This window comes from Lates calcarifer, linkage group LG4 (assembly GCF_001640805.2).
Source record: "Lates calcarifer isolate ASB-BC8 linkage group LG4, TLL_Latcal_v3, whole genome shotgun sequence".
Taxonomy (NCBI): Eukaryota; Metazoa; Chordata; class Actinopteri; family Centropomidae; genus Lates; species Lates calcarifer.
Genome location: NC_066836.1, coordinates 22,799,706 through 22,812,836, shown reverse-complemented (window position 1 = coordinate 22,812,836; position 13,131 = coordinate 22,799,706). Strand labels below are relative to the sequence as shown.

Here is a 13,131-nt window from a genome sequence, read left to right as displayed (position 1 = left end):
TTTTTTCCCCAACGAGAAAAAAAAATATGTTGACAGTGATTATCTGACTCTGTGCTGGCGGACAGCTGTGCACAGCCGGTTTTTATGTTGTCTGTCCATCACATTCTCATTAATATGAGATCTCAGCAGCACCTCAAGGAAGTTTCTTCAAATTTGGCACAAACTTTCATTTGGAGTCAAACACGAGCTGACTAGATTTTGGTGATCAGAGGTTAAAGGTCAAGGTCGTCATCATAATCTGCCAAAAACACTTTTCTGACCATTATTCAACGCCTTAACTCAGGAGCAGAGAGAGACAGTGACTGTTGGAGGCATACAGCTGTGAGGTGGTGATTCCAGTTTCAGCCGGGTTTAGACTGCTGTCAACAATAATTTGAAACTTGAGCTAATCTTTGCTCTTGTAACTTTTTATTTGAGGCTGTTCATTAGCAGCGTTTTTAAGCATTTTGTCCAAACCATCTCTACACATATCATACCTCCTTTTACCTGTTTTCAATTTCTCAAATCTCTGGATCATTGACAAATTGACATTTCCCTTGTAACAAAACCGTACCAGTGAGTAGCACCTCACTGATTAGATCACTATTTCCTTTTCCTGTATTTGCATGTAATTTACTTCTTTGTCAAAAAAGGAATGTTGAATATTGAGGTTTATTCAAAACACAAAGGATACCACCAGATGTAGCTGCACAACTAGAATATGGTGTTTGTACATTAATGTTCCTTTACTATATTTAGTTGTTTTTATCTGTGGTTGGCGGCTGACAACTTCTACAATGTAATAACAGATCAGATTAATCCATTAATCAGATTTCTGTCGTTCCCTTTTCTGTTTTCCTCATTATGAATTGAAATATAAAACAGTTGCTGCACTGGAAGACAGTTGAAACACACACAAACAGTTCAGTGTGATTATCAGTAATATGATATGTTTATCTCTGCCACAGTGAGCTGGATATCTGGATTCCTCAGCCGTTCCATGCTGAGGTCCCAGCTGACTGGTGGGACAGCGAGGCCGACAAGTCCCCTGCTCATTGGCGTCTTCAAACACGGTAAGAAACACACACTGGCGTCAACCACCACATTACACATAAGCACAGATAACATGGCCAGCATCGTAGGACACACTCATAGACGCACTCCACTGGCTTCCGACCCAGTGAGGCATCGCGCAAGCAGACACACACACATCATAGTCAAACTGGGTGAGGGTGCTCACAAACACATCCCACCCACTTCTGCTGCCACCAGTTGATTGGTGTTGCCATGGTGATAGCGATACGCAGTTGGTAGGCTCAGTGTGCTATCACGAATGTGATTGATTGCTGGTTTCACCGCTGGCTCCGAGTGTGTGTGCTGCACTGTGCTGTGTGTTACAGGTGTTACTGATGTGAACAGAGAAGATGTGGTTGTTTTAACTTTGAGATTAGCTCTAACTGTCAAACTGTTACCTGGAGCGTCAGCTGGAAAATGTCCCAGTGACCCACCTTCTGGTGCTGACTGAATGTGACTCCCAGTGACAGGCCGATGAGGCTAATTGTTGTGTGTGGAAACCCTCATTCATATTAATTTGGCGTAATTGTCATAATTTTTTCCATCATTGCCACCCTCTATGATTCTATTAGGACACACACACACACACTCACACACACTGGAATACAAAGGGACTCACCCATAGTTAATCATAATCCTCATTCACTAGGGAGGCCCTTTCTGAGGGGGGCTAACACACACATGCACACACAGTGAGCATTGTATGCAGACACACACACACAGGCAGACAAAACAGTGCGACACACATACACACCACAGAAGAGTGATGGCCTATAAAGGCCCTGATGATTAACGTTTGGCTGTGTGTGTGTGTGTGTGTGTGTGTGTGTGAGTGAGAGAGAGAGAGAGGCGGTTACCAACATCTTTCCTAATTGAACTGTGATGGTGAGAGAGAAAGAAGGAGGGATGAATTAAAGGTTGAAGAAGAGGTGGTGTGTTTCTGTTATGGTGGCCCTATCTACTCCTCTTTTCCTTTACTCCCCAGCCACCTGTCCTCTTCCCTCACTTCTTCCACTCTTGTCTGCCTCTCCTTTTTTTTCCTTTTTTTTTTTTTTTTTTTTTTTACCCTAGTCCTCTGCCTCCCCCTCCGTCTCCCCCTCTCCCAGTGTGTCTCAGTAGGACCTGCACATTCTAATCTGTTCTGCCTGAATGCCCCTAACGGACGGACACACACACACACACACTATGCTTCTCACACCCACTAGCTCACTTTCACAGACATCATGACACACACTTTTTCCTCTTCGTCCTCTTTTGCTCCCTTCCCCTCTCTCTCTCTCTCTCTCTCTCTCTCTCTCTCTCTCTCTCTCCCTCTCCCTCCCTCTCCCCCTCTTTCCCTCTCCCTCCCTCCCTCCCTTCTAGACACAAATGGGCACCTGCAGGCTCACTTGGATAAGCACACACATACACACACGTGCAGAACAGGGACGAGTGTACATACACAAAAACACCAACACACACACACACACCCAGGCTGTCTGTCTTGTCAGCAGCTGGCTCCTGGGGTCTGCCCTTCTGCTGCAGTTTTTGTCTATTCCTTCATTTAATATGGATGATGTGTGTGTGTGTGTGTGTGTGTGTGTGTGTGTTGGATTGTGTAGCATCGCGTCTGTCTAGGAGCGAGTTAGAGCCTTCTGTCGAGGAGTTTGTCCTGACCTGGGTGTGTTGACCAATAACCTTTTAGTCTACAGTACTCTCTGTGGCTAACTGGTGGCAGTTACCGAGTGGTTACCAGTGGAAATCCACTTTACAGTCTCTACACCTTTTGTCATGAATATCCAAGCTTCTGTATTCCTCACATGTTTTTGTCTTCCTCTTCAGGCTATGAGAAGTACAACTCGATGCGTGCCGACCCCGCCCTGTGTTTCTTGGAGAGGGTGGGTATGCCGGACGCCAAGGCTATCGCCGCTGAGCAGAGGGGCTCCGACATGATGGCAGATGGTGTCGAGGGGTAAGAGAGCAGGTTTCACTGACCAATAAGCAGATTCTTTCCTCTGCCTTTGCTTCTAGTGTTTTTGGTTTCATCTTTCTTATTCATCACAGTTTCAAACACTGTCCTCGGCCTTCCTTTTTTCCACTCATTTCAAGTGGTGCTATAGATCCTTGTAGGTCACCATTGCCTCAACCCACATGTTTGTAAATCTGATGTTCATTACACATTTATAGTTTCACAGCTTTCACCATGTCTAGTCAGAAAGTCATTACTCTAGGAAACTCAGAGTCTTCATTTCCTCTACAGTGAGGATGAGGATCCAGAGTACAAGCCACTGCGAATGCCTTTTAAAGATGACATGGACGACTTCACCAACTCTCCGCTGGATGACAAAGAGGACACTGTGGAGGGCGAGAATGAAGGTAAACTTGGAATTTACCTGGTGAGAGTGATAGGGGAGGCTGAAAGGTGCTAATGAACCCCCAAAAGCTGGCCAACTTGTTTTGCTAATTAAAATACTACTAGAGATTTTGCCTCTAAAATACTCAGAATATATAACAAGTAATGAAATGACAGCAGTTCTTTAACCTCATCCTTGGTCCTCTGGTCTCTGTCTCACTCACAGCAGCTAAATCAGGTGAGAACGGTCAGAGTGCAGCTACTGTGGGTGGAGCTTCAGGCTCCACTGAGCGACTTTACTGGCCAGCAGCATCCGCTCTGACAGCTCGCCTACGTCGCCTCATCACGGCCTATCAGCGCTCCAACCGCAGAGAACAACTCCGCCAGGAGGCCCTCAACCGGCCTGACGGTCGCCGTCGACGACGCAGGGAGTTCCTGCCTTCCATGTCCGTGGTTACTGAAACAGGAGGAGGAGCGACTTACATCCAAGATGGAACAGCAGTGTTCATGACAGAAGGAAGCCCATATCTGGCAAAACGAAATGCTTACTTTGCCAAAGGTGGACAGTTAATGCCAGAGGCTTCACCAGTGATGACCACCAGCTCCCTGATGGCTGATGGAGCCATGTACTACAAGGAGAGGAGACAAAGGTGCAGTTACATTTAATGTCACAAAATTTAAAAGGCTTACACACTTGTATATGGACATATAAGAATATTTATTGAAAAAAAATCACCCAACAGTAATTAATATTAGTGATAAATGAAATAATAATAATTATAAATATCATAAATAATAATATTAAAATAAGTAGTATTTGAATACAACAGCCTTCAAAATACAGAAGAATAAAATCTGATCATGTTACTTTTGGTAGTTGAAGCTCACGCCTGTTATTTTTCTCTCTGTCAGATGGACCCGTCGTGAAGAGGCTGATTTCTACCGTGTTGTGTCCACCTTCGGCGTCGTCTTTGACACCCAGTGTCAGAAGTTTGATTGGACACAGTTCAGAGCCTTTGCCCGACTGGACAAGAAAACCGACGAGAGCCTGGAGAAATATTACTACTCGTTTATTGCCATGTGTAAACGGGTCTGCAGAATGCAGGTCAAGACTGAAACAGGTAAGAGGAAACATCCATTGCTTGAGGTGAAAAAGTGGCCAGCATGGCACAGAGTTGAATTTCTTATTAAAGACTGTCTCTGTCTTTGACCTCATCAGAACTCCCAGACCCAACCCTGATCATTGACCCGATCACAGAGGAGCGTGCCTCTCGCACCCTGTACCGCATCGAGCTGCTCCGCCGCATCCGAGAGCAGGTCCTCCCTCATCCCTTGCTCTCAGAGCGCCTCAAGCTCTGTCAGCCCTCTCCAGACCTCCCGGAGTGGTGGGAGTGTGGCCGCCATGACCGAGACCTCCTTCTGGGGGCCTCTAAGCACGGCGTGAGCCGAACAGATTATCACATCTTAAATGACCCTACCTTGGACTTTCTTGAGGCCCAGCAGCGCTCTACCAGCCAGCGAGGAGCCGGCATTGGCACAGGATCCCAGGGAGAGGTCACCAAAGCTGGAGTAGGAGCAGCAGAAATCACCCCTGCACCTCTCCTCACCCCCGCCGAGCTGGCGAGCGCCGCAGCTGCTGCCAAAACTGCTGTTAATGCCGCTAAAGACGAGAAGACGGAAGAAGGGAAAATGGAGGTGGAGGTGAAAAAGGAAACGGAGGGAGGAGATGCCAATAACATTCCATGTACCAAGACTGAAACTCCTGATGAAGAGAAGAAAAATGAGGGAGAGGTTGGAAAAGGGGAAGATGAGACTGCTGCTTCACCAAGAAAGGAGGTCAAGAAAGAGGAAGAGGAGGCTCAGCCAAAAGTAGAAAAAGAGGAGGGGGAGGAGCTGAAGCAGGAGCAGAGTGGAGATGAAGAGAAGACTTCCAAGCCTGCAGATGAAGAAGAGAAGGAGTTGACAGAGGAGAAGAGTCTTGTTGACTCCCCAAGGGACCAGAAGGAGATGACCACTGAGCTCTCAGAGCGTCCTGACTCCTCTCCTAAAGCACAACCAGGCCACAAGACTGTGGGGGAGGAAGACGGAGAGGAGAGGGAGCGGGAGAGCCCCGAGTCTCCTAAATCTCCAAAGTCAGCTGACACAGAGAAGAGCCCAGAGGAGGAAGAGGAGGAGAGGATGGATGAAGACGACAAATCAGAGAAATCCTCTCAGGCTGAAGGTACTTTATCACACTGACATTAAGGTTTTCAGTGTCACTGATCTCAGTGGGAATAAAGATTAAACTTTAGTTTTGGATTTAATTACCATGGAGATGTTTCTAAACAACATATGTTCCAAATGTCTCACTGTAATTGTGCTGTTTGCCCTGTTGTTGACCAGGTTATTTGTCCTGGTTGTCAGACACTGCACTTGGTCACAGGCCTATTTCTGGTGTTTCCCCTCATGACTTGGTAGTGTTTTAATGAGTCTTAAGTTCCAGGGGCGAGAGAATAAAATGAGTTTGGATCCCTTGATAACGGTTTGGGAAACCTTTTTAATTAAGAAAATGCAAAATGGCTTTCCTTCTCTCTGCACAGCGAGTGCTGCATCAGAGCAGAAGAACTTTGACGAGGAGAGTATCGCGTCTCTGAGCATGTCGGCCCGCGACGAAACCAGAGATGGGTTCTGCCCCGACGACCTGCCAGAAACATCTGCACTGCATGCCTTACAGGACCGCGCCTACGCCTTTTCATTCTGGCCTAAGGTGAGTCTTACATGATAAGGCCAATCAGGTAATACAGGTAATGACCACTACATCTTAAAAACAGGGAAAATTAGGAATAGAGGAATATCCAAGCTGAACAGATTCTACACCTGTTGTAAATAAGGGCCTGTGTCTGCTGTAGATATCCAAAGCACTTTCTATGATAGCTCACCTCCCACCTCTCTCCACCCTCTCCACCCCTCAGGATCGAGTGATGATTAACAGGATGGATAACATATGCGAGGCTGTCCTGAAGGGCAAGTGGCCTGTCAACAGACGCCACATCTTCGACTTCCCCAGCAACTTGTTGCCGGGGCACGGCTCGGCAGTAACCACGGCAGCCACAGCAACTGACAGCCCCCTGCAGAGGCGGAGCCTGGCCGAGCTGACGATGGCGGGCATCCATACGCCTTACAGTGGGAGTGAAGAAAAAACACTATCACCACAGGTTCATGTGAGTGTCTGTGTGCACATATACACCAGAAATAACATGACCAGCAGCATGTTAGTCAGAGCCTCAGATATTTGACAGTTGATGCCAGGTTTCTGAGTCATACCAGTTTAACCCAGCAGCATCCTGTGTTTCTAATGAAAGACTGTCATGAATGAATGTCAGTAGTGCTACTTGTTGTTGCTAGCTGAAGTGTCAGGAACAATACTATGACATGCTGCTCAGTAAGTTGATGAAAGGCAGACACAGGTGTAACTGTGGAGCTGATGTTGCAGGAGGGAGCTCTGAGCCTGACGGTGCCTCGACGGAGGAGGAGGAGGAGAAAGATCGAGATAGAGGCGGAGAGGGCGGCCAAGAGACGTAACCTGATGGAGATGGTGGCTCAGCTGAGAGAGAGCCACGCTGCCGCTGAGTCCCAGAGCCAGGCCATAGACCTCACCAAGGTACTTCATCAGTCTGACTCATCATTAGAAGCTATGTTACCATGCCTCCAAAAATAAATACTGATTTTAACATTCAAACAAATTCTAGTTTTTTTTTAACTAAAGGTGATCTATTTTGCTGCTCAGGGTATGCACCATCACCACAAGGCCTCACCCTCATTGGCTGGATTCCCCAGTGCCCTGGTGACAAGCTCCTCTCTCAAAGCCCAGATGGAGTTGCTGCAGCAAGCCCCACCCTCTGGACACAGAGCCAATGGCTCACTGGACGCTGACCTGCCCATCATGAGGAGGAGGCGAGGCCGCAGGAAAAATGTAGAGGGCCTGGAGCTGCTGTTCATGAGCAACAAGAGAGCAGGAGGGGTACGGACTGGATCAGAAGTCAAGTTGTTGGTGTCGTACAGACCCATGTGTTCACTGTGTGCAAGAATCCACATTAAATGTATGTTTTCCTCTGTGTGGATGTTCAGGATGATACAGAGGGGGCAAAGGTTTCAGCTGTGGAGGGGGTTCAGGATGCTGCCCGGGCTGCCCACAGATCCCTCACCATCCCAGAGCAGAGCCCCAGTGCCAGATCTCTTGCCTCTGGCAGTCTGGAGGAGGAAGAGGCAGCAGTGTCAAACAAAGAGCTGGGAGAATGGCTGAGGCAGCACCCAACATACACCATGGACATGGCTGGATTCACACCAGTACAGCCCTCCTTTCTTCCTTTACTTTGTCTCTCCTCTCCACTTTCAGTCCTGTTGTTTAAGTGTTAACTGTTGTCCTTGCTTTCCTTCTGTTTACTATCCACTATATTAAACTGACTCTCACTATATTCATACCTGCCTCTCTGTTTTGTATCTTCCTGCTACAGAAGAGCGAGGAGTTACTGCTGTCTCAGTTCTCCAAGCCCAAGCAGAAGCGCCATCGCTGTCGAAATCCCAACAAGATCGACATCAACACCCTGACTGGAGATGAGAGAGTACCTGTGGTCAACAGACGCAATGGGCGCAAGGTAAGCTGACAAACAGTGGCTTCATAGTGTTCAGATTCCCTCACATTTCCAACAGTCTACATTCAGTAGACTCTAACCCTCATGAAAAACTTAAAACTGACACTACAGTGTTCAGTCTTTGCTGTAGCTTCAGACTGTGTTCAGGTTCATCCTGTTCTCTCTAATTCTCACTGAGATGTGTTTAGAACTTGACTGGAGTCCACCTGTGGCAAACTGAACTGACAGGACAGAGTTTAGAAAGGCTCACACCTGTATCACTGTTCAGAACTGAGGGAAGGGCGAATGCAGCCAAACACAGAGAGATCCTTGAAGAAAACCTGCTCCACAGAGACCTGAAACTGATTTGACAGTTCACCTTTCAGTACGACAATGACCTGAAGCAAACCAAGACAACACCAGAGTGTCTTCAGGTCTCTGACTGTCCCACAGAGCAGACTGAAACCCCACAGAACATCTGTGGAGAGACCTGAAGATGGCAGTTCACAGACACTTCCATCCAATCTGACGGAGCTGGAGAGGATCTGTCAGGAAGAATGGGATAAACTGCCCAAATCCAGGTGTTCAAAGACTGTAGAGACTGAACCAACAAGACTGAAGCTCTAACTGCTGCCACAGAGGCTGAAAACAAACAACTGAATTAAGACTCTGAAGACTTTAGTAAATGAGAGATTTCAGTTTTTGATTTCATTACTTTTGCAACAAATCCTTGAAACATGTTTTCAGTTGGTCATGATTGGTTACTGAGGGTAGACTGGTGGGTGGAAATGATTCTACTGTTGAGGTGATGTGTACTGGTCTGAGGACCTGTGGCTTGTTGTGGTTACTGCCATGTGTTTCTTCATGTGTCAGTACGTTTTATTTCTTTATTTCATTTCATCCTTCTGTTCTTTAGATGGGCGGGGCCATGGCTCCACCAATGAAAGAGCTTCCCAGATGGCTGTTGGAGAACCCAGAATTTTCCATCGCCCCTGACTGGACAGACATCGTCAAACAGTCGGTTAGTAAGCAGCACCAAACCTATCAGCAAAACGACAGAAAACTGTTGTATCATTGTTTCCTTACAGCCCCTCTGGTGTTCCTTTGTGACCTTTAACCTATAATCCTCCTCCATGCAGGGTTTCCTCCCAGAGGCCATGTTCGATCGCCTTCTAACCGGCCCTGTGGTCAGGGAGGAGGGTGTTCGTCGTCGGGGGCGAAGACCCAAATCTGAGATTGCCAAGGCAGCAGCAGCCGCTCAGGCAGCAGCTGCAGCTCAAGCTGCCCAGGCTTCACTGGCCACTGCTGCATCATCTGCAGGTATACACTTACCCTAACTCAACCAGGTCATCACACACACACACACACACACACACAACCACGATGAGGAAACACTCCCGTACTGTGCAACACACTGCTGTACACTGTGCAGCTTACGTTCCCTGCTTTATTTGAGCAGAGATGAGACTGATTTAACTTCATAGCAGTTAGTGTCTGTGTTCATGCTCAGAGGGTCACAGAGCTCCATTTTAACTCTGTGTGTGTGTGTGTGTGTGTGTGTGTGTGTGTGTGTGTGTGTGTGTGTCTTTCTGCCTGTCCAGGAGGCATCAACCCTCTGCTGTTGAACAGTCTGTTTGGAGGGATGGACCTGTCTTCCCTCCAGAGCCTCCAGTCTCTCCAGCTGGCTGCTGGCCTGATGGCCTTCCCTCCCCCCACCGACCCCAAGCAGGCCGCCGCCAGCGCCGCCGCCGCCTCCATGCTGCCCCTCATGCTGCCCGGCATGGGAGGCCTGCCCAACATGGCCGCCGCCCTCCCCAACATGTTCAGCCTAGGCGGGCTGTTTGGCGGTAACCTGGCGGCGGCAACAGCCGCTGCATCCAACTCCGCTGCCGCCGCCGCCGCCGCATCAGGGAACACAAACGGAACAACAGAGGGAGAGGGGGGAGAGAGTGACGACACGGTGACGACAAAGAGGAAGAGAGGGGGAGGGGAGAAAGAGGGAGAAGATGGTGAGGAGGAGGAGGAGGAGGAGGCTGAGGGAAATGAAGAGGGAGTGAAGAAGGCAAAGAGGAAGATGGAGAAAGAGAGCGAGGGAGGGGTTGAGAAAACAGAGAAGTCAGTTAATGATGTCACTGCAGCTCCTCAAATCCCAGCTGCCGATTCGTCGGCTGAGGCTTCCATCAACGGTGATGCCGCCGCACTGCTGGCTGCAGCCGGCATGTCTGCCAACTCTCTGGCGTTCAACCCCTTCCTCCTCTCCACCATGGCCCCCGGCCTCCTCTACCCCTCCATGTTCCTACCTCCAGGCCTCGGAGGGCTCAGCCTCCCCGGCTTCCCCACCGCCTCCACCCTGGCCGAGCTGCAGAGCGCCATGGCCGGAGCGCTGGGGGGCAGCGCCGTGTCCACGAACCCCCCGAGAGACGAGGAGGAGGAGAAGAAGAGGCTGAAAGCTGAGGAGGAGGAGGAGGAGGAAGAGGAGGAGGAGGAGGGGGAGGGAGAGGGAGGAGGAGAGAGTGACTTGGCTGAGGAGAAGGAGGGGGGGGAGGGGGAGGAGACGAGAGGCGAGGCTGGCGACTCAGTTGTAGCAGATGGAGGGATGGGAGGAGAGGAAGAGGAGGCAGCAGCATCTCCACAGAAGGACAAGAGTGACTGAAATAAACCACAAAACTGACTGACCTGGGACATTTCCCCTCCTCTGACCTCTGACCTCTGCCTCCCCTCGTCACGTTTACACGCCTCCACCACAAATATCCAAACTATTATGATTTTTTTGTTTTGTTTTTTTTTTTCTTTACATTGTTGTTGATGATTTCTCTCTTTTTGTTGTGTATTTTTGGCCAGGTATATTTGCTATGTGTCAGAGAGGAGGAGGTGTGTGTGTTAGCTTCAGTCTCTCTGAGTGATAGTGTAGTCAGGGAAAGTCTTGGAGCCGCTCGCTCAGAGCACAGCTCCTCTTCAAACACTGTTTCTCTCTGTCTGCTCTCTATCCACTTTTCTCTTCCACAATCCCTCAAACAGGACTTCACATGGTTCCAATAGTACTATTGTTGTTGTTATTATTATTATTATTGTTATTATTATTATTATTGCTGCTTTCAGCTCTCAGATCTGTCATTTTATTATTTTTTGCTTCCTTCGTCTTGACTGTTTTGTTGTTGTTGGCAGCGTCTCAACAGAAAGAGAAGAAACACCTGCTGCTGTCACTTTTCTAACATCGGTTCTCATACAAACAGCATTACAGCTGACTCGGCTGTCTGTCTGACAAAGCTGCTGCAAAACCAATCGTGGATATTGGAGTTGAGCTGCTCCGTTTCTGAGCAGGTTTTTAGTTCTCACATATCAGACCAGGTAGACTCTGAGGAGGAAAAGGAAACTAGACTGGCCTAACTCAGTCTCACACACTGACTCCCACACCACAACACACACACACATCCCAACACATACGTCACATACTTGATGATGAGTTGCACACACACACACACACATTCAGATTTCCACCACTACACACATACACACACTAACCCCCCAAACCCTCTCTGTCATGTGACTGTTTCTGGAAGGACTTCCTACCAGCTGTGTTCCTTTGAGTGTATGTGTATGTGTATGTGTGTGTGTGTGTGTGTGTGTGTGTGTGCGTGTGCGTGTGCGTGCGCATGCTTGTGCGTGTGTGCGCGCACTGAACCAATACTGTTAAACCCAGTCCCACACTGTTTGAATACCAACTTGAGTCTTTCCACTGCCACATCTGAATCCTGTCTCTCTGTCGAGGTGGCTGGTTTTGGCTCAGGAGTGGCAGGCGGCCTGGGTCTGCCTCCAGTCAGGCCCTCTGATTGGTCCGTTTCAGCCACCGAAAACCAGCTGTCCTCGTTTGGAGGTTTCTGTGAATGGATTTGGAGCGGTGGTCCACACAGGGATGTGAGGTTTCAGGTTTATTCTTTACAGGGGGGCACATGATTGATTTTCCTGCTCAATGCCACGTTCAGATGCTTTTTAAATCTTTGTTTTTCCTTCACATCCCAGTAGTTCAGACCAAGCGCTGCTCCCTAGTGACTTCTCTTTAAAGACTGTTGCTCTAGTCACACACACTGACACCAGGCCTGGCCAAAACAGGACTGAGACACATTTTCAACAGAGTTGGAAATTCACTAGTTTCTATATGAAGTTCAGCTCTGGTTGCTCAGTTTGAAATACTTGAAAAGATGAAGAGGTGCTTGATTTGTTTCCATTCCTGAGGCCAGTTCAAGTGTCTGAGATAAATCAAGCGCTGCAAGTGGTTCCGATATCTCAAAGTACATTCAAACACACACTGTGGCCAGGTCTTAACATTTGCTAATACAGCCAGCCCAGCAGATGAAGAGAGAGAGAACTGGGACTGAGTCGGGGGGAGGCCCCCCCCACCCCCACCCCCACCCTCCAAGTAACAGGGCCCTGTTTTCCTCTCTAATGCTGAGACAGCAATAACCAAGGCAGCTTTTGAATGTTCCAACATTACTCTCCCAACACACACACACACACACACACACACACACACACACACACTCTATATTAATAACCACAAGTGTCGTATGAATAGAAAAACAAAACTAAAACTGTAAATGATGACAAATAAGTACTGCAATCAATTTTGTCTCACTCTGTTCCTGTTGATGCACTGGTGTTAAAGAGTTTAAATAATCAGGTACCTTTATTACTTAGCTACTTTTCTTGAAAAATGGACTTTTTGTTACTTTTAGCCAGCAAGCTGAAGAGCATTACCTCAAAATTCTTATCTAGCCTTGAAGTTTACAGACATACCATGTAAATGTTTTTTTCCTCTTTTTTTGGTGTGTGTCTTTTTTTTTTTTTTTTTTTTTTCGGAGACATCATGTATGATGAATTGTAGCTATGATGCTTTTAATAAAAGTGAATCATGATATTCGCCTAGGAAACCAAACCTCAGCCTGCATCTCATTATTTGATTGACTCTGATTGTGTCTGCTCAGAGGAGAAACAGCTTCTGATGACTCAACTAAAAACACACAGCAGACACACTGCTGCTTTAAAACTGGTCCTGGACTGGTGCGTAGCTTGGTGGTCTGATGTGTTCCAGACTGGGACATCCAGGGAGTTTATTCAGTTCTTCATGAAGATTTCTAA

The 13,131-nt window shown here is 47.9% G+C and overlaps 1 protein-coding gene across 1 annotated transcript in view; it reads left to right on the top strand.

Moving 5' to 3' along the window:
• The window catches only part of chd7 (chromodomain helicase DNA binding protein 7), an 80,104-nt gene extending 67,176 nt beyond the window's left edge, over positions 1-12,928 (top strand). Inside the window, 14 exon segments of the mRNA XM_051070184.1 lie at positions 2,875-3,004; positions 3,293-3,408; positions 3,612-4,035; positions 4,298-4,506; positions 4,605-5,606; positions 5,965-6,131; positions 6,337-6,585; positions 6,858-7,025; positions 7,152-7,385; positions 7,493-7,711; positions 7,879-8,019; positions 8,912-9,016; positions 9,135-9,315; positions 9,597-12,928. Of these exon segments, the coding sequence (XP_050926141.1) occupies positions 2,875-3,004; positions 3,293-3,408; positions 3,612-4,035; positions 4,298-4,506; positions 4,605-5,606; positions 5,965-6,131; positions 6,337-6,585; positions 6,858-7,025; positions 7,152-7,385; positions 7,493-7,711; positions 7,879-8,019; positions 8,912-9,016; positions 9,135-9,315; positions 9,597-10,648 (4,397 nt within the window). The 3' untranslated portion in view covers positions 10,649-12,928.
• The last annotated feature ends 203 nt before the right edge of the window (positions 12,929-13,131 follow it).